Genomic DNA, 22351 nt, shown 5'->3' on the forward strand with positions numbered 1-22351 from the left:
CCTCAAGCCAGTGCCCGGTTAGAACGTCCTCCACGCTTTACCCTGATCTACCCTCGAAACAACGAACCAACGATGATCTGCTGTTAGGTCCTCCGATCATCTACATGCCCCCTCCGTATGCCCCCTCCCAACCCTTAGCACAACACTCACCACCCCCTGGTACAAATGAAGGTAGTACCACAGCTTCGGCTCCCATGGCCTCTGTACCGGCCGAACCTCTTGCACCAAATACTCCACAAACGACAACGTCAGGTGACCCTGAGACCCGAAGGACCGGTTCCGCGAGAACGAACAGACTAAGCAAAGATGAGCTAACAGGGATCGACAAGATAGCAAGGACACTGGTAGGAAGGAAGGAAGGTGAAGAGTACATCACGGATATGTTTAAATCATATACAGGGAGTCACAGACGACACTTTACTGTACGACTGTGTTACCATGTCTTGAACGCATATGAGGACCGATATCGAGACCAAGGTCCCGAGAGCCTAACGACTCTGTACCGGAAGGTCGATATCGGGGATGAGGGCGAGAATGATGTGACGGACCTCCTCACGCATACGCTTGAGGTTTTCCGCCACCTCACTGAACGAGAATCAGGAACTAAATCCCCGACATCCGTGGCGACCGGACCACAAACTGAGCAATCTAACACCATGATGCCGATACGAGAGGCTGCCCCTTACTGGGTCCCTCCCCGAGGAACAGGGACTCACGATGATGCAAACAGCCAAGATGCAAAGGGAAGGGTAGTGTACAACTGGGTCTACCAGCCATGGGACCGGCAAGAGATTCTGACATTCCGGAAATCTCTGCCTGACCTGCGTAAAAACCCCACCGCCTTCTATACTGAATTAGGTACAGCCCTAGGTTCAACAATCATGACCTTGGCTGACATTGACTTGTTTTTCGGGTTATGTCTACCGGCTGATGTGTGGAAGCAAATCCGGAAAGTCGACCACCTTGAGCTGTTCGGACATACCTGGTCACAACTCGATACCTTCGATAAACAAGGAGGACCTGGACAAAAGCCTTTAAAACCCATTCTAGACCTTCCAGATAAAATTGTACTGAAATTAAAAACCCTGATCCCAGAAAAGAAAGTGGATTGGTCGATAGTAACGGCCTGTAGCCAGAAACCCCAGGAGGATGTATCGGAATACTTCTCCCGGTTTGAAACGGTGTTCTCCGATTACAGCGGCCAGGACATGACCACTGCAACCGGACACCATCTGTTTGTCCAGAATTATGTCAAGGGTCTGTTGTCGGAGGTCTCCCAGAAACTGCAAGCTAGCGAGAGTAGTTGGGCAGCCTCCAAACCTACGGCTATCCTCCAGATGGCCCAATATTATGAACATCAGAAAAATGAAAACGATAGGGCAACAGAGAAAAAGAAGAAGGACTTGAAAGAGAGGGTGATGATGGCCCAGCTGCAAGGGGTGACTGTAGGGGGAGACCAACACCGGGGAAACTACCAGACGAACGCCCCTAGGGCTACATTTCCCCAGGACCGCACTTCGACTCCCCATCCCGGACGTACAGACCTTAGACAGGACCAGTGCGCCTTTTGCAAGGGAACTGGCCATTGGAAATCCCAGTGCCCAGTTCTTCTGGAAATAATCAGAAACAAAGACCCCAAAGACATAGTAAATGGACCAAGAAATAAGGGACAACAGCGAGGGCTTCCAAACGACACGACTAACGACAGATCAGGCAGACCCAATACATTTGATCGACCCCGACAGAACCAATACCAGCAATCCGACTACGATGACGCCCACGACTTTGCATAGGACTGCCAGGGGCAAGGGAGGGATCCAGTCGAGCTCTATGTTGACCAGCAAGGCCCTTATGTCACTGCTAAGGTCCTGGGCACCAAGTCTCCATTTCTGGTAGACACTGGCGCAACACGTAGTGCGTTATCTAAACGACTGATTCCGGGGGCACCCTTGTCTGGCTCACTCATAACATCGACAGGTTTCGATGGAACGCCCTCCACTAACCCTTTGTCCGCCCCGATCCTCTTTGACGTAGAAAATAACACCACTGACACCACGTTTTTGCTTTCCTCTAATAGCCCTGACGCCATTATGGGACTTGACTTATTGAAACACTTCCGAGCAACGATCAGATGCTCCCAAGACGGATTTCGAGTTTTCCTTTACGACAATCCCGCCCTGCTTAGACATTGCCCTCTCCGACGCATGTTTTCCATCACCGACGCTGACACATCCCTGCTCGACACTCTGCCTCCGTATCTGTGGGCTAAGACGGACTCAGACGTAGGGCGCATGTTGATTGACCCAGTGCACATTACTGTCCGATCAGACGCCACACTCCCAAAACTCCCACAATATCGGATATCGCCCGAGGGCGAGAAGGCATTGGTAAAGATTATTCAGTCACTTATAGATGCAGGAGTGGTAGAGGAAGTAATTAGTAACATTTGCAACAGCCCTATCTTGCCCATCATCAAGAAACAGGGAGAGGGAGATGAGAAAGCATACCGTTTTATCATTGACCTTCGAGAGATCAACAAAGTGGTAGTACCCCAGTACCCTGTGGTCTCGGACATCACCACCATCCTGACTTTGATTCCTTCCACCGCCACCACCTTCACTGTCATTGACCTCAAAAATGCATTCTTTTCCATCCCCATCCACCCAGACAGCCGATACCTCTTCGGCTTCACCCTAAGAAACCGCTCATATAGATTCTGCCGAGCACCCCAGGGCTACACAGAAAGCCCTAGCATCTACAGCCAGGCCCTCAAGAGACAACTAGATCAAGTCCAGTTACCCGATGGGGTGGTGTTAGTGCAATATGTCGATGACATCCTCTTAGCAGCCGACACCACTCCATTAGCAGTCACAGCCACCGTTCAACTCCTGCACTTCCACAAGGTCTCCAAGAAGAAGTTGCAGTTCTGCCAACTCAGGTCACTTACCTAGGCCACCTTTTGTCCAAAGAAGGAAGAAAACTCACTCCTGACCGAATCCAAACCATTCTAGATACTCCTGTCCCTAAGACCCAGAAGCAGGTTCGCTCCCTATTAGGCCTCACCTCCTTCTGCCGACAGTGGTTACCAAACTTTAGCCTCGTTGTGAAACCACTGCTTTCCCTGCTAAGTAAAGACGTCCCTTTCCCGCTCCCTTGGACCCCTGAGTGTCAAACTTCCTTCACGGAACTACGAGATGCCCTTTGTTCAGCCCCCGTCCTAGGTACCCCTGATTACAAAAAGCCCTTCTCCCTTTACACTCACGAAAGGGAGGGGTGCGCCTTATCTGTCCTGACCCAGGCCACTGGCTCTAAGCAACGGCCGTGCGCTTACTTCTCTGCCACTCTTGACCCTGTAGCCAGAGCCTTGCCTGCCTGTCTTCGAGCTGTAGCTGCTGCTGCAATCTCTATCCGACAGAGTGAGGGGATTGTACTCTCGAATTCCCTCACGGTACTGGTACCCCATGCAGTCGACACCCTCCTGAACCAAACCAAGACCCAACATCTAACGAGTGCACGACTGACTGGATACGAACTGACTTTGCTTGCGCCCCATATCACCCTGAAAAGATGCACCACACTGAACCCGGCAACTCTGTTACCCTTGCCAGAGAACGATCCCAATGTGCACCCTGTGCATGACTGCGTGACTCTTACTGACGAACAGACAAAAGGTAGGGTTGATCTCAGAGACACGGCTTTCCCTGACCCCGACGGGGAGCTGTGGGTGGACGGTTCTTGCATCAAACTCCCCGATGGTACCACTTCCGCTGCCTATGCAGTCACCACGGCTCGAACCGTAGTAGAAACAGCCCGCATCGCACAGCGATCTGCCCAGGCAGCGGAACTGATTGCTTTGACACGAGCCTGCATCCTGGCAGCAGGAACCACAGCAAACATTTACACCGACAGCAAGTATGCCTTCGGGGTGGTTCACCATTTTGGGCTCCTTTGGAGGGAAAGGGGATTCCTGACCTCACACGGCACCCCCATTTTGCACGGGGATCTAGTCTCCGCCTTGATCGAAGCCGTCCTCCTCCCCAAGAAGCTCGCCGTCATCAAATGCCAGGCACACAAAAGGGTGACAGACATTATTGGACAGGGAAATGCACTAGCCGACATCACTGCCCGAACGACAGCTGAAAATAGGACGACAACACATATGTACGTGACCAGGTCACAAGCAGAAAAATGGACTGACGCTAGAGACACCATCAGGGACATTCAAACGGCTAGCACACCACACGAGTTGACTGAATGGACACGGGTGGGACTAAAAGACGATGAAGGCTGCTGGCGGACAAAAGACACAAACAAATGGTTACTACCTGATTCATACCTGATTCCCATACTGGCTATGGCACACTCCCCTGCCCACATAGGATCAGCCCCCATGATTGAACTCGTCTCCCGAGTTTGGCACAATGATAAAATCACAGATTCCGCCAAACATCTGGTCCAACAATGCTTGATATGCCTGCAACACAACCCCGGAAAAGGAACTGTAGACCCCCGGGGAGGATTTGGGGTCCCAAACCACCCATTTGAGGTCCTGCAAATGGACTACATCCAGCTAGAAAGGTGCCAAGGCCTGAAGTATGTACTTGTCGTGGTGTGCGCCTTTAAAAAATGGGTGGAAGCATACCCAACCCGTGACAACACTGCTATGGCCACTGCAAAAGTACTATTAAAGGAGTTTTTCCCCCGTTACGGCCTTTGTCGTATTTTATGGAGCGATAACGGCCCCCACTTCATAGCCGAAGTCATCCAATTCATCTTACGGGGGTTGGGCATTAAACAGAAATTCCACGCAGTCTTTCACCCCCAGTCCGCTGGACTTGTTGAACGACACAATGCCACACTAAAACTTAAACTGGCCAAGATAGTAGCTACCACGGGTTTGAAGTGGCCAGACGCCCTCCCACTGGCGTTGCTATCGATGCGTTCCACCCCCACCAGACATCACCTAACCCCTTATGAGGTTGTTTTTGGCCGACCCATGAGTATCTGGTCTGCACCAAAACCAACTTCCATTCATGACGTCCCGGACGTCCTAATGTCTGACTATCTGTATAAATTGACTGAAACTCTGTCTGTCATTCATCAGCAGGTGCAGCAGGCCATCCCCGATGCTTCCAGGGGTCCGGGTCACGCCATGCAACCTGGGGATTTCGTGTTGATCCGGAATTTTCAGCGGTCAAAGAGTTTGGAACCCCGGTGGACGGGCCCCTGGCAAGTGTTGATCACCACTCGGACAGCTCTTCGAGTGGAGGGGAAGAAGCACTGGCTGCACGCCCATCACTGCAAAAAGGTCTCCTCAGCCCTGGCCACGACAGACAACGTCAGTACCCAAGAAGAGCTCCTTAACAAAGACCGACCAGCATTGAGCTGCTATCCCGACACAGAGACACTAGAACTTTCAAAACATTCTGATCCCACTGTGCCATCTCGAGAAGGGTATTTCCTGCGTCGAAAGGAGGGAGCTTCGGCTAAGTAGGCCACTGACTAGGTTAAAAAGTCTCAGAACGGTGATCCCAAAACTACCAAGGGTTACCTGGAGAGAAGCTTAACTAAGTCTGTGGTTCTGCCCACTACCGAGCACCTTGAAAATGAAGATGATGGAAGCGCCAGATAAGAAGATGATGGAAGCGCCAAATAAGAAGATGATGGAGGCAACAGGAAATACCCACTACAGAAACCCAAGTACAGACAGACTCCACAGCTCAAAGACAATTGCACTCTTCATCGCAATCCTTTTCTGCTTTCTCCTCATGACCACACTCTGGATTGTGGAAGAAAATGCACCTGCCCACGAAACATTCCTGACCACTGCTCAGCCTACCACCATGAAGGAACATTATCTGATTTTGCTCTCTCCTCAGCTCAGAGAGAGACGAAAGGAGTTTTGGAATAACTCTTTCGTGCAGCTCCTTCACCAGCACAATCTCGCCACCAATGCCACCAACTGTTGGATCTGTGGGTTGTTACCCCACGCCACTGGACACTCTATACCATTCATCCCTTCACCCTTCTCAGTTCATGGCTCCTGCCTTGCTTGGCTGATCCTCCTGCAAGAAAGCTATAAGGACAATACCACCTCCAGCAAAACCGCAACGCATTTCTCCCACGGAGTCAGGCGAAACAAAACAAAGACACACTTCTGCCTGCAGACCTCCAACGACTCAGCCCAAATGGACATCCCTGCTAAAGAGCGAGTCGAAATGCAGGTGTTCAACAATCCAACCAGGCCCACCTTCTCCTACCTGCGGAAACGAACGGCCGCCACCTTGACTGTAGCCCTGTCAGTCATCAACGTCACAGGCCACCTGTGCATAGAAGGACTTGGGACACAGCTGGTGGGCCACAGTGCTTGCCGTTTTACCAGAACTTTGGACTCCATGGATCCACCTTCCTTTGTATCGTCCCCGAACATGTATTTCGTCTGTGGCACAAAAGCCTACACCTGGCTCCCCAAAGGCTGGGGGGGCACTTGTTTCATCTCTTTCATCCTTCCTCCGACTTATGTGGCTCCAGCGAATCATCATAGACAAAGACGTGCCAAGGACATTGAGCAAGCCGACTCAACTGGGGCGCAGTTCCTCGATGCTATGAAGGGACTTGTTCCTCTCTGGGGCCCGATGGCGAACAGCCGTGCCATCCGACATCTAACTCAGGCATTTGAGACAACAATGAACATCACGGCTGGTATCTTTGCTAACAACACCGCTGAACTCCAAGCAGTCCGCTTGGTGGCCCTTCAGAACCGCCTTGTCCTGGATGTGGTTCTTGCGGACCGTGGTGGAGCATGCCGCATTATTGGGTCCAGCTGCTGTACATACATTCCGGACAACTCGCCCTCAGTGTACAAGGCCATCGAACATCTTCACAGACTCTCTTCAGAAGTCCACCAGGAGCAGGAAGAGTGGTCGCTTGGTGGCTGGTTCTGGAACACTGTTAAGACCTGGGGCTGGAGACTGTTCACCATTATCCTGATTCCTGTAGTTGTAATATGTGGTCTATGCTTAGGAATCCAATGTCTGCCACCCCTGTGTTCATTATGCGCAAACTGTATTTGCCCTAAGACTGTGGGCTCTGGAAACGAACGCATGGGAGCTTTATATGACGCCGAGGTTAAAAATTTGATGAGGATTGACGTTGAATAGACAAGTTGGCTAGATATGTTAAAGGGAGGACTGTGGAATATTATTATGCTTTGGTAAACCTTATCTGCGCCATCTTGCCTTTTCCCCGGATGCCACACTTTTGTCGTGCGCGCCCGCCATTTTAGGTGCCTCGATCAGAACAACCCTTTTGCACGCCGCTGACCCCCGGCATAGCCCTCCTCCCTCACAAAGCCTGCTCTCTGACAAACACCCCCGCTCGCACATGCTTTGGGTCATAAACCCCTTTCAAACGCAGCTCTGCCTCAGAACCCCATCCTGTTCCCAGCGCGACACCTCCCTTCATTCCTTTTCATGATCCCAGGCCCTTTGATGCAAACCCCCCTTTTCCCTGTGTGCCCGTTTGTCTTCCTCGTTCCCAGGCCGACACCTAGCCCTGCCGATACCGTTTATTGCCCCTCCCCGTACAGTAGGAAGGCTTCCCTCATCAAAGGACCCCCGAGCTGATCAAAGCCCCCACCCTATGAGATCCGATCAAACCCCCCACATTCCATGGATCGACGGAATGTCCAGCTGCGCGATAATCATCACCTGTTGTGACCGGGGTGGGACTTCAACTGTAGATGTGTGTGGGAACGGGCTTGGAGTGGGGATTCTGAGAATGTCTTTCCGTACATCAAAGCTTCGCCATGAATATGCAATATGTAATAAAGTAATAAACATGGATATAAGAGGCCAGGCCTCAGGGATACGGGTAGAGCACCTCATGACGATACCTGCTGTCTGATTTGTTGTGTTCTCCTCCGGAGAGAATAAACCTTGTTTCCTGCCTTCCAGTCTCCAGCGCCTGCCTCTTCATTGATTAATAATTCGTGGGTTACAGAGGCAATACCGCCGGGCAAATATCGATTGTCCCCGACCTTAGTTTTTACACACTGATACAGTTAACGACACAGGAGGCAGCGACATCGACTGTCCTCCCTTGGACCCAGGAACATACACTTGTTTTTAATGAATTAAAGAAAGCTTTCTGCCAAGCACCTGTGTTAGCGACACCGAACTACAGTAAGCCTTTTACACTCTTTGTCACTGAACGTGATGGTACAGCATTATCTGTTCTTACTCAAGATCAAGCAGGACAACACAAGCCTTGTGCTTATTTTTCTAGCACATTAGATCCAGTAGCCCAGGCTTTGCCTGCGTGCCTCAAGTCAGTTGCAGCAACAGCTCTAGCTATCAGACAAAGTGATTCCATAGTGTTAGGACATTCCCTGACAGTACAAGTTCCACACTCCGTGGAAGTTCTTTTAAACCGAACACAGACTCAGCACTTGACAATTGCACGTTTAACAGGATATGAACTGACACTGTTTCAACCACACATAGAAATCAGACGCTGCAACATTTTAAATCCTGCTACACTGTTACCCTCGACTGTTCCAAATCCTGCCACACATGATTGCGTGGAAGTTATCAACACCATGACAAAGCCAAGACAAGACTTGACAGACATTGCATTACCTGATCCAGACCTGACACTTTATGTGGATGGTTCATGTATGAGAACAAGTACAGGAGAGTTAGTAGCCGCGTATGCAGTGACTACTGAAACTGAAGTCATAGAAACACATCGTATTGACACCCTGTCTGCTCAAGCAGCAGAGCTCATCGCTCTGACCCAAGCCTGTATACGAGCTAGGAACCTGAAAGTAAACATATATACAGATTCACGTTATGCATTCGGAGTCGTACACGACTTTGGAGTACTCTGGCAAGAAAGAGGTTTCATGACTTCTCATGGAGCCAAGATTCAGCATGGCCCCCTCATTCAAGCTCTGTTAGAAGCAATACATTTACCGAAAGCAATTGCCATTATGAAGTGCAAAGCACATACGAAAGCCACGGACACCATTTCTCAAGGTAACGATCTAGCAGATCGAACAGCCAAGCTTACAGCTCAGACTCCAGACACTCCAGTTAACACGACAAAGACAGATGTTCTAGATCAGACTACTTGTATGACAGTTAAAGACCCTACACAAGACGTACTAGACATACAGTCACATGCTACTCCCGACGAAATCAAGAAATGGTCTGAACAAGGAGGGGTCCAGACAGATCAGGGATGGTTGACGAAGGGAAAAGCCACATGGTTTCTCCCCGACTCTATGGTTCAAGTCATTATTAACACCGCACATAGTCCAGCACATTTAGGAGAAAAAGCCATGTTAGACAGCATCCAGAACCTTTGGTTTAATAAGCATTTACGAGCAGCAGCCAAGCAGAAAGTGCGTACCTGCATGATATGTTGTCAGTTCAATCCAGGTAAAGGTGTTCCGGTGGAACAAGGTGGATTCCATCCTCCTGACCACCCTTTTGAAGTCCTCCAGATGGATTATATTCAGATGGAACGATGTCGAGGTTTCAAGTATGTCCTCGTGGTTGTATGTGCTTTGTCCAGATGGACAGAAGCATATCCAGTCCCAGATTACACTGCCGCGACCACTGCCAGGCAGTTGGTTCGTGAGTATTTCCCGCGCTATGGTTTACCTAGGGTCGTGTATTCAGACAACGGCCAGCCATTCTCATCTGAACTCATGAAACAAGTATCTCTTCTGTTAGGGTACCAGTGGAAGTTCCATTGCGTACGACATCCCGAGGCAGCTGGCCTCGTCGAGAGACATAATCAGACTCTGAAAATCCGCATTGCCAAGGTTTGCGCAGAAAAAGGCGTAGATTGGATGATAGCTCTGCCAGTCGCCCTTTTTTACATGAGAATGGTCGCGCACTCCCGTTCAGGTCTGTCACCTTTCGAGGTTGTTTTCGGTCGTCCCCCGAACATGTGGGGTACACCAATGCCACGTAAAATAACTGATGTTGACAGTAATATGCTGACAGATTACCTAGCTTCCTTGATGTCTGCACTACTCTCTTGTCGTTCACAGGTTGCGGCTGCCTTTCCAGACAACACTCAGGTGAAACCGCACGAGGTCATTCCTGGCGACTTAGTGCTCGTGAGGAATTTCGATCGTTCAAGCCCGCTGGAACCCCGCTGGAAGGAGCCGAAGCTTGTTCTGATGACCACAAGGACCGCGATAAAAGTGGAGGGCCGCAAAGGATGGCTCCACTCCAGTCACGTTAAACGTTTTCATGGACTTCATCCAAAGACTTTTTTCAAGGACTGCCCCGTCCTCAAGGACTGCCCAGATACTGACTCTAAACTCCCCCTGTTAGAGAAAACTCCGCAGCAGGAGTATAAACTTAAGCTAAGGTCTAGCAAGTCAGACAGTTTAATTGTTTAAGTCCCTCTCGGGTGAAGCGGTTAGACAGGTTCCTGACATGTATGAGATAGACCCCCATAGTGAGAGAGTTAGTCGAAACTCCAAGAAACTACGTTATTGTAAACATCTACGTAGCAGATGTGTGATTACCTTATTGTTTATGTTATTTCTGAGTCTTACGGTTACATGCATAAGTTATGTTTTACATGTATATTTTCCTCCTATTGATTCGCATGTACATTTGTCTTCTAATGATACAGTAGAGCACACTTTTAGTGAACTACCCCCTCACGAGTTATCCTACAGACTTGCCATGCGCAACAATACTTTTATCCGAATGTTACATTATTCACACCAGACTAGCAATGCCACTAATTGTTGGGTGTGTGGTCGACTTCCCCCTTTTCAGACACCGAAGGGAGTTCTGCCACTCTTTCCCTATCCGTTTTCACACAATGGTTCGTGTGGAGCATGGTTTACATTAACATCATCCTCAGACGATAAGTCCCTTCTGAATAGAACATGTTTCCCAGACAAGGAAGGTCTTTCCCATAGAACAGGGTTAGATCTAGAAAATGAAGTATATGATCTAGGTAATTATTCCTCCAATTACATGATTCTGAATGTTCAGTCTGAGACTACTCCAGACTTGCCTGCTATTACAGTTCTACCAGTGAAGGGTGAATTATGTGTTAGAAAGAATGGTTCAGTACATCTAGGACATAGTGATTGTACTACTGTGGTCGAGTATAGTGACAGTGGGAAGTCTACTTTCAAAACCTCACGTCATTCATATTTTGTATGTGGTCAGACCGCATATGTACGTCTGCCCCTAGATTGGGATGGAACATGTTATATTGCCTTTCTACTGCCACCAGTTTTCCTAGCCCCATCCGATTATCACAGAAATTCACATCTAGTACACATCAGACATAGAAGGGAGATCGAGTCCCCAATTGTCGATCAAACTGAAACTGCCTTAGAACAGTATACAGACTTCAATAAAGGTTTCTTTTTCTTCATAGGACCTGTCCAGAATAGTAAGCTAATACGCAGGTTAACCATAACCCTTGATGCAGTAGTGAATGAGACTACTTCCGCTCTAGGTAACTTAACAGAAGAACAATCTGCTATGAGATTTGTTGTGCTTCAGAACCGCCTTGTCCTTGACGTCATACTGGCCGATAGGGGCGGAGCTTGTAGAGTCATCGGATCGAGTTGTTGCATTTTCATTCCTAATAACGCACCGTCTGTTTATTCAGCTATAACCAGACTTCATAAAATAGCCCATCAATTGCACCAGAATCCAGGCACCTGGACATGGTCCGGTTGGCTCTGGAGTATAATATCTGCCTGGGGATGGAAAGTACTGTCATTCCTAGGAATAGTAGTAATGATCATATTCACTTGTTGCCTATGTTTACAATGTGGCCCTGCGATTTGCGGCTTGTGTGCTACCTCTTGTATTCCAAGTCCTAAGTCCCATTCCAAGAAAACTCGAGACGAGCAAATGATGCTCTATGAACAGATAGATGGTATCATGAATATTGATGTTTCCTGAAGGAAACGTAGGGCACAAGGAGGGAATGAGGAAAATTGAATTTTGCCTTGTCATGTGTCCCTACGTGTTCCCCATTATATGTTATATATGCATGATCGATATACATATATTCTCCCTTGCCCGAATAAAGACGCAATTATAGTTGTGTCCAACGTTAGTATGTCAGTTATCCAGTCCTCGTGAAAGCAACAAGTATTAGGCCTATGTTGCCAACGTTTTTACATTGTGCACGTTAATTCATCGAGTTGTCCCCGTTTTCTAGGCCTCATCGGGCCCGGACACCAGATTCAAGCTCCAGTCTCCTGAAACCACTCCGAGGAGCGATGTAGCCCCTCCCGCATCCCTGACCCTTCACTTTCTTTCTGCCAAGCAGCGTGGTGCCCGGCCTGGCCTGCCTGCCTGTCTGCCAAGAATATGTTATGCCTCTAGTTATCAGTTCAGCTCCCCGGCTTCACATTCCTAAGCTAACGAACCGCATAAACATCTTCAGCTATAGTCTAGTCTTTCTGTCTCCATGCAAAGAGAATTACTGAATTAGTATCCATAGAAGATTCATAGCACACGCAATACACTAAGAAATATATGCATGCACCAGCCTTAGTGTCAAGTAGCCTTTACCCTGATGACTTTTAGATTCTATCAACATGTTCTCCAAACACTAGATATCAGATATGCTATAGGTACATGTCGTCCTGACATTCCAGACTTTAGTCTCCTCTTCTAGTGCAGAAGTCAGAGCCCCCAGCTCTCCCTAGTTACACGTCATGGCCCATTTGCGCGCACCAGTAGGTTAAAGGTTCCAGCTGCCCAGGTAGCCCCCTCCATGTATCCACCCATTTATGACACTTCTGTGACGTTTTTCATCACATGTCTTCGTGCACGCCCTGTGCACGCTTTCTATTGTACGCCCATATGTTCTTATCTTACGTTTGTCACTTGTTACGCCTACTGTATGCAATGTAATTGTACTGTTTTAATATATATACGATATAATGTTAATGAGACGTTGCAGCTGCCATTCCATTCCATTGCATGCCATACCATGGTCTTTAAGGCTCGAGCCATCTGATTAAAGCCCTTATGACTCAGACACCTCGGATTCTGCTTCTTATTTATTGAGCTATCTGTTTTAGTTAATGCATAGAAAAATAGTACCGGTAATTAATTATTTATTTACCACAAGCCAGGGCCATCTCCTCTCCCTGCCAAATGAGAGGCTTAAGGAAGAAATTAAGAGATGTGAGTGAGGGGGTTTATGGAAATATGCCATTCTCTGAGTTTTGTTTAGTTAGCTCTTTCTGCTCTGTTGAAATTTCAGCCTAGATGTATTCAGGGAGAATTGTTCTTTCTGGTACAAGTCTATGCCACACTTTGGAAGAAGTTATGATGCTTTGGGGTGTTGCCCTGCACCTCACTGGGGAGGGGTGCTAGTCTGCTTGTCACCAGAGAACATTGGATAAATAGCTAAGAGTTGCATAGCCTCTCAGTTCTGCTGCCTGAAACTACAAGAAGACAGAGGATTGTCCTGCTGAGATTCTGATCTGCACCCAAAGGTCAACCTGGGAAAACTGCACCTACTGCACTATCAAGGCTTAGCTCTGAAGACTTTGCCTGGCTTCAAAAAAGGAGTAAGGAGAAGGAGTAAAAAGCAGACTTCCTTCAGCTACAGGTTAGCAGACCCTTAATTGACCCCTCTCTACCCAGAGTCTTCCTCTTGGAGTGCATCCACTGGAATCTTTAAGGGGTAGAATCGGTGCATTGTGAAAAGTGAAATCCAGGCCATCCACGGACCATCTAGGAGATTCCAGACCTTTGGATCTGTGTTGTTGGCATTTGGAACCCACCAGGGGACTGTCTGGAAGGACCTCCTGAGGTTTGGGAAACTTTTTGAAAAAAGCTTTTTAAGGTGACCGACTCGGTTGGGAGAGCCAAGCCGATCACCTTCATGCCTAGCTGGCAAACCCTAACTGAATTCAGACTGGTGGACAGCAGCAAGGGCCCTCAGCAGAAAAAGCTACAGAAAAGTTTTTAAGTCCGAAGGTAACATTTTGACCGAGGACTGCTGCCTAGGGTATCTGAGCAGGGCTCTATTACAGTTGGCCTTAAACTTTGACTTTTTTCCAGTAAAGCACGATCAGATAACTAGAAGAGGTGATGTTGGTTTCTAAGCACTACAAAGTGTTTATTCTTTACAAATTCCTATCCACATTGGATTTTCATGGTTATTGTGTTATTTTAAAGATGCAAATATTTCCAATATTTATAAATTGGTGTGGGATATTTGTTGTGTGCTGTGTCTTATTAACTGAATTTGTGTTTTTAAATGCTTGACATGCCTGCCTCCTGAGTTAAGTCTTACTGCTCACTGTTAGCTACCAAGGGTTGAGCAAGGGACTAATTTATAGAGACCCTATTTAGGACCCAGTATTGTGTATGTAGCCTTATTGCTGTTTTTATATACCTACCTACCACTCCCAATATCTTCCAACATTCATGGAGCATAAAGGGGATGCACCAAGCATGAATGTTTTGTAAGAATTAGAGTCAGAGAGGGAGGGTAGAACAATATGTGGAGAAGGCAAACAATAATGTAGAAATACTAATTAAAATTGATTTAAAGAAAAGGACACAATTAATGCTCAGTTATCTGCAGAACAAATAAATCAATAATTGGAAGGCTTAAGGCTAGAGGGCCAGAACGGGACTGGGTAAACTGATAAAAGCTTGGTTACTTGAGCTGGTTGGGCTAGTCCTTGAATAATGAGAGTTTATAGAGGTATTAGTAGAACCAAAACGAGCCATTTAAAATTATATATCAGTGAAGAGTATGCTTTCACCATGGAGGTTTGAGGGAGATCAAATAGACTATGAGAGTGAATCTTGACTTGTCTATGGTGTCACTTGTGATTCCTAAGATGTAAACATCCCTGGCATTCACATTTTATGTATCTATAATGTTAGCTTATTTATGGCCCCTCAAATCATCTATCCTTTTTTCAACATCTATGGAGGAGCAGTGGAGAAAGAGAGGTAGCCATGCCTAAGATGGCGTCCCCTCTGAAAGGCAAAAATACCCGGTCCCCTGCCAACCATGCCTACCAACATCTACATTTAATATACATCCATCAAAATGAAATAAAAACGTTTTGGTGCCCTCCCGCTAATCACAACACTCTCTGTATATTACTCTCCCACCCAAATCCATACTGAAAAAAATACTTGAACTCTTGGTGCAAACCCCTATCAGCCTCTGTGCCTGTCTACCTCCTCCCTGCCCAAACCTAAGGTCTACACTCTCAAATTAGAGGCGAGGTTGTGCAACACTAAAGAGCTGCTGCTCAGTGTGACTTCCTTTCATTTGTGGGTGTGTGTCTAAAGAGACATGGGATGGAAAAAGAAATGCCACAACAGTAGGAACCAGCGTTAGTTTTCCACTGTTACGTCATAGCAGTTAATAACCTGATTTCAACTTGGTTATTTCAGATTTTCCACTGGAAGGGTGGGAAGAAAATCATGATTTTATTAAAGGTACTGAGGCTGATATTATGCATACCTATTTATTGCCACTCAAAACAGCAGCAACTTAAAACACTACATTAGACCTAGAAATACTATCTACATTCCAATCCACCACATTTTATTGAACCAGACAGCCATATTCCTTCTTTTTTGCTTTGAACAACTTGAACATTTCCTTTTTCTTTTCCTTATTCCAAATGATATAAAGAGATCCAAGGCTCCTTATTTCTCAGCTTTACTTCTTATAATCTCCATTTCCTGAAAAACAAATCACAAAGTGATGGGTGGGTACTATCAACTGGGAAGGATAATATTGGTCTGTGTGTGTTTAATAAAATCATGATTTTCCACCCACCCTTGCTGTGAAAAATATGAATTTTATGGCAAGTCACAGAGGCCAATATTATGCATGTTTAAAATCTTTCTATAATATTCATCACCTCATATTCTATTGGTTTAAAATGAATTCCTGCCCTCCTCATTACTTACTTAACCCATCTAGCCAAAGTAGGACTTGTCTTGAAACAGATTTATGAGGGTACCTGAAAGAAATCAGCAATTGAGAATCTAATTGATCCCTCAAACGTAAAGTTCTTCTTACATTCTCCTGCTAACACTTAGCCACACACAGCTTCCTCTTCTTCTCCAAGTTTAAATAAAATATAGTCTTGGATATAGTTTTTGTTCTTCTCTTAAATAACTACATGAAGAAATCTCCAATGCCCTTTCATCTGATACCTTTCTAAAAGATATTAAACAAAGAAGCATGGTCAACTTAAATGACAAACAGCCCAAATCACAAAAGTAATGTGAGACAAAATCCTAACTTTACGACTTTTGGTATTCACAAAAGGCATTTAGGAGTAGTATAAAGTTAGGATTTTGTCTTAAGTTTGTCTTTTTTGATTTTAAGACAAAATCCATACTTAAGTTTAACTTTTTATCCAGACCCCTTCTTGGGTCACTCACTGACTTGTTCAGGAAAGCCAACATCTTTGAATCTAACTCAGCCGTATATGCTACCTTTTTACTCAAAAATAGTCTGGGACATTCTGCTCGTAATCTACTCCCCACTTCTTTAGGCATTTCATGCCAAATCATCATACTCTGCCACGTGATCAGCAGGTACCCGTTGAGGGGACAAAGGATGTTGATTTGTGTGAGGATCAAACATACATTCCCCAAGAACGTCTTTCACTACTAGATCTAGATCTTTACAATCCAACTCTTTCTTATACTTTCTCCTTTTCACTTTCTCATCCATATCAGATGAACATGAAATCAGTTTGCCACAACTTCTTGACGACTCGTCAAATGCAACTGCCTGTGACTCTTTTTAATGGACTTTATAGCCTTTCCCGCTGCCTGCTTTTTCTTCTCCTGTGGATCATATTGTCCCTTTTATTCTCTTTGTCCCCATCCATTTTTTTTTTGAGATACCTTTTTTTTCTTCCTTTTTTTTTTTTCTTTTTAATTTTTGGTATTTGCGTATATACATACAGTGAACAGAGTGGCTTCACTGTGGGAAACCGCCGGCTAACATCTTTACATCATACATGTTTGGTTCATGACGGGCCCCTCGTTCGGACGAGTAATATAGGGAGAAGGAAGGAGGAAAAAGTGAATAAGTAGAGAGAGAGAAGAGAGAAAAATTGCTTCAGTCCGATAGTGGCAAGATCTCTTACACTGTTGTTGGCTAGTAGTCAAGCTCCTGGTGAGCCAAAGAAGAAACAATCGTATTTACATATTCCTGAAATTTGTCCTCCAAATTCTGCTCAACCAGCATGTCAGCCTCCATGATGAATATACAATTAAATATTCAAAAATGATTCACACCAACTATACCTCAAATCCCCAAACAAAACCACCAAAATTCACTTCCCCATTGAAAGAACCACCAATTCCAACATGCACCGCCTATCTCCTTCACTCTTAAATATGTTGTAACTTACTGACGGAAACTAACAATCTATTTCATGTCCCTAAAATATGGCTTTTACGCTATACATATTGGGCCTCCTTCATAGTCCAATCCAAAATGGCAGATCGCGTTCCATCGCACCTACAATGCATCAGAGGAGTCAACTTCAAAGCTCCTCACCAGTTCAGTGCTGCACGCGGAAGGCGACGATGACCCAGTGCATGGGGAGGGGAACAATCGAGAACGTACGTGAGGCATTTGAACCCGAGATATGATGCTCCTCACCCCGCGAAGCAACCATTACTCTGTACACAGGCCCCACAGACCTCGCAGGTGTCAATTAAAAAGAAATCAAAGAGCACATAATCACACTTGCCACCCAGGCCTATAAATGATAACTCAGCTCGATAAAGCCATATCCATACAACTAATCAAATTATCCCCACCCGAAAATAAAGCCACAAACCAAACGGGGTCGTGACATTCCTAAACCAAACCAATTAAAATCCGCATTTAATTTCTTAAACTAAAAGCCCATGCCAAAATGGTTCGCCCTATAATTAATCCCTGTATCCTAACTCCGGTCCCCTGCAAACAAGCTACGCTTAGGCAAGAGTAAACACTTTAGAAAATATTCTGCTTATTTAAACTCTAAACGTAGTACTGTACAGTATTTCTGTTGCAAAAACGACTTAAAACAATCACCTAATATAAAAACATGAAACAATGATGATATTCCCATAACAACATCAGCTAAACATTTCCCAATCGTACTCTTCACACAGACATTTCATATATATATATATATATATATATATAGACCTCACTCAAACGGCAAATTTTGTGAACTTATTTCATTGGTGAGCAACAATAAAGAAGAAAGATAGCTGCCTGGTACAGGAATATATATTGAATTGGAATGTTGTTAGCGTTCCTAGTTCTAATGTAATGTTTTAAGTTTCTGTTGTTTTGAGTGGCAATAAAGAGGTATGCCTAATATTGGCCTCAATGACTTGGCATAAAATCACACTAATGAAGCCATATATGGCAGTAGGCCTTGTAAAACACAGGTTTTGATGTGAAAGGGGACGACTTGATTTACAAATGAATCTCTTTTTCATTGTATTGCATAAGCATTGATATTGCATATTCCTACTGTTTGTAGCAGCAGGAAGTTATTGCTACTCAAAAACCTTATGACATTTCGACATGTTAATTGGAGTGGAGAGGAAAGGAGGGCAAGCGAGGGTAAGTTAGGGTAGGGGAGGAAATGAGGGGAGAGGAGAGGAAAGGAATCTTCACATGCAAGCTAGGGCAAAGGGAAACAGTTAAATCATTTTCGTGGGGGTTTGTTAAATAATTAAAAGACAGTAGTCGGAGCTCAGATATTTTCGGTAAAGAGTCAGGTCCAGATTACACCTTCGGCTTTACCGAAAATGAAGCTTCAATTGGACATTTTTGTTATTGAATGCTAACATACAACAACTACAAGTCATATGTTAGCTGGTTTGACTGGACCAGCGGGCCATTTAACATCCACACCCTAGCATGCTAGACAGCGCAGCTCATAGTATGATAAAATATTTATTTAAATTAACACGTATGGCTTTTCTCTGCTTTACAGAGGTTGCACCAGCTCACCAGTCCAGACGAGGAACTGCCTCAGAAACTGCCCAACCCAGAAATCATCTCAGACGCAACACAGCGCCCTTCAGAGGCAGTGGATGAAACAAAATGTTAAGACACGATGGAAGATAGATAGTTTTTATACCATGTTTATCATTTGTTTTTCTTATTACTAGTGCAATCCTGTCACTCCTTATCATCACCCTCGAGCTAACCTTGATCGGAAATTATGGGTAAGGTTTTTGGGAGCAGTGAGCATAACATTTGATAGAGGGCTTCTTTGTGTGCATTTCTTCCCAAATACTTGACATCAGGGGAAAAACTAAGATAGGCTATACCCAAATGAAGTCGACAGACAACGGGGTAGGTAAAATAAATTAAATATAAAATAAATAAAACCACTTAACTTGCACTCGCCGACTTGCCGACTCTATACCGTCGTCTGTCAACTTCCCGCCTCGCCCCCAACGCTCTTACCTGTGCCAGCCGTGCTTGCTACAGTACAAAACCTATATTCGACATAATACACCCACATTTGCACTATGATGCAAAGATGTGTGTATGAGGCTAGGCAGAAAGAAAGTGCACCAGATTAGTGGGTTACACCATCACGGTATAGAGCACTGATCACCCAAGAGTGTATTCGGGTGCTTGGGCAGGTGTGTAGATGTGCAGGTCTGTGGTCCCGAGGTGCCATATCTTAATATATAGGGGGGTATCCTGCTCTCTCGCTCTCTTTCACACAGCACAGCGCAGAAACTTTGATTATTTTGCTGGCCTCATGAAAAAATAGTTGATGGCTTGAGTTTAACAAATTAGCTAGTGACGCTTTCCTTGGTAGATTTGGTTGATTGATATTGAGGAGCACAAGGGCAGCAAGCAAAGTTGCTGCACTGCATTGCATGAAAAGGAGACTGCATAAATGCTCCATGTTTACAAAGATGGAGCATTTCTGCTCTCTCCTCGTGTGTGACGCACAGTGGGCAGCCTAGTGCCAACTATTGCACTGTTTTTGTGCAGGAAGGAGCACCCTACTGCAAAAAAATTAAATCCTAGGAGACGTTTTCCTCTGTGTGCTGCAGAATGAACCACACTTGGAATGAGGAAATACCTGGGATAAGTAAAGATATTTCTCCTCGTTACGTGTTACTTGGGAAGGCATAGCAGTATGAAGAATTACCAGGTCTACAAGCCTTTGTAACTCTAGAGATGCGACAATGTCCATTAGTCAATGCATGGAAACGCCCATGATCCACCCAAGGAACACTGCTCAAGTTGAAATTGAATGTAATGCAGCCCAAGGAGCTGCCCTGGGTTACATATCTTCACATAGCCATATAAGGCCACACAAATCAGACCATGCGTAGCTTTGTTAACATTACTGAAGTTTGTGCATTGTCCTTGCATCGCCTTGTGACACATGCACAACCGGATAACGCAAAAGCTTCATAAATATGTGCCTAGATTTTCGAAACTTCCTTAATGTCCGCTAATTTCTAGCTTCAGGTTGTGCAAGTGTTACTCTTTTCACCAGCACAATAAGAATATATCAGGTGAAGTTTTCACATTATTTTATTCATAACTGTCTGAACACTACTGTTTTGTATTGTATTTTATATTTTATGCCTTTTTAAAAAAAACTGTAGTCAATACATTTATTGCTCCCCTAGACCACTTGCAAGCTTAAGAAAAGAAAAAACGAAGTTGTACACGAGCATAATAAAAGAATACACATAACAATTCCATGTGAAATCGAAATGGTATATGTCACATGATATCCAACATGCAGGTCAATGTTTTGACACAATATTTCAAATGTATTTCCCAAGGTATATCACTTTCCAAATTTAGTTGAACAACAGTAATGTTCTGAGTATATACATCAAGATTTCTCCATTTTGTGTACTTAGGTAGGAAGCTTGCCCCTTGCGAGATTTATATACTGAAATAATTAGTTTTACAAGGTTACATTCACTATTCTTTCCAAATCTGTCATTGCAGTAGTCTAGCTAGCACCTTTCTTGGTATGTTTTGCACCTTCTTTGGTTGCACATTATGCACAAGTCGGATGTATGACATTACAACGCATGCTTTTACATCGTATGCCTTTACAACGCGGTTTTTACAACGCATGCCTTTACAAAGCATAGTGCTTTGTAGCGCTGGATAGTGAATTGTTTAATTTACTATTCCAACTCCAGTCCCCGTGGATAGTAGGGAAGGTGTTGGATAGTACATTAAACCTATTCCCTATCCTAGAGCGCCCCCCAGCGCAATGCGTTGTAATGGTTTGCGTTGTAAAAGTTGCATCGTAAAGGCACTGCGTGGTAAAAGTTGCGTTGTAAAGGATGTTTCCCGCACAAGTCAGTTGAAAGATAGTTCTCTGTTTTAGATTCAAGACTTTAATCGTTTGCTATCTTCTCTATCTCCTTTCATATTCAACCTTTTTAATATATGATCATGAAACTTTTATTTACACATTGATGAGACTGTATTTTGTATTTCTACAAACTCCTTAAAAGTATCATCATTGACTAATTACAGATATAAGCAGTTACAAATTATATATGTAGCATAATCTCAAATGTTTTTTGGCGCAAATTATATCTCAAATGTAAAATGGTACAAATTACATGAAGCATAATCTTAAATGTAACCTGATAATAATTATGTCATAGATTTAACCTAGTTCAAATTGCATGGAGCACAATATTAATTGTAACCTGGTACAAATTACATAAGTAGCAGGTAGAATAGGTTATTTAAAATCATCTTATTAGCTAGATAGCAAAAGCATTTTAATTACAATTATTTTCCTCAATAAATCACAATGTGAATACTGTAATACAGCTTGCAAATTGAAAAATTGGTCTATAATAATAAAAATCTTTTCTCATCTAATGACTCATAATCATATTGACTGTTAAGACTCCTTTTATGCCTCTAAGTCCACAATCAGAACACCTCAACTTCCATCAAACCTCTCTGTCTAACTACGCAATACATAATAGACCCATTAACCCCACATAATTGATTTAAACTTGGTAAATCAGGTGTAAACCATTCAATAACCCAACTCGACTTACTAGACCCTCGTACACATAATATCACAGTATCAGCATTGCATGTTGAAATATCTCACTTACGAATAAGAATGGGGGTAGTGTCTCAAGAACAAGAAGAACAATACTGAAAGATACGAGCGAAAGTCTTTTAAGACAAACCAGTTGCTGGGAGCAGGACCTCAAGCCCCAGATTCCTTCTTGGCAGGAGGCCGTGTACGTTGCTACTTTTGCCCAAAGGAGATAAAAATAGATCCCTCCGC

At 44.8% G+C, this 22351-nt stretch overlaps 1 protein-coding gene across 2 annotated transcripts in view; it reads left to right on the forward strand.

Moving 5' to 3' along the window:
• The window catches only part of LOC144809462 (sodium- and chloride-dependent GABA transporter 2-like), a 1234427-nt gene extending 1212505 nt beyond the window's left edge, over positions 1 to 21922 (forward strand). The window contains exon 15 of one of the 2 annotated variants that reach the window (XM_078673716.1): positions 19025 to 21922. In XM_078673716.1, coding sequence (XP_078529842.1) covers positions 19025 to 19141 — 117 coding nt within the window. In that variant the 3' untranslated portion in view covers positions 19142 to 21922. Of the gene's footprint in view, positions 1 to 10063; positions 13044 to 19024 lie in introns of those variants that run through there. The other variant, XM_078673715.1, reaches the window with a different exon arrangement.
• The last annotated feature ends 429 nt before the right edge of the window (positions 21923 to 22351 follow it).

Source organism: Lissotriton helveticus, chromosome 1_1, assembly GCF_964261635.1.
Source record: "Lissotriton helveticus chromosome 1_1, aLisHel1.1, whole genome shotgun sequence".
NCBI classification, from domain to species: domain Eukaryota; kingdom Metazoa; phylum Chordata; class Amphibia; order Caudata; family Salamandridae; genus Lissotriton; species Lissotriton helveticus.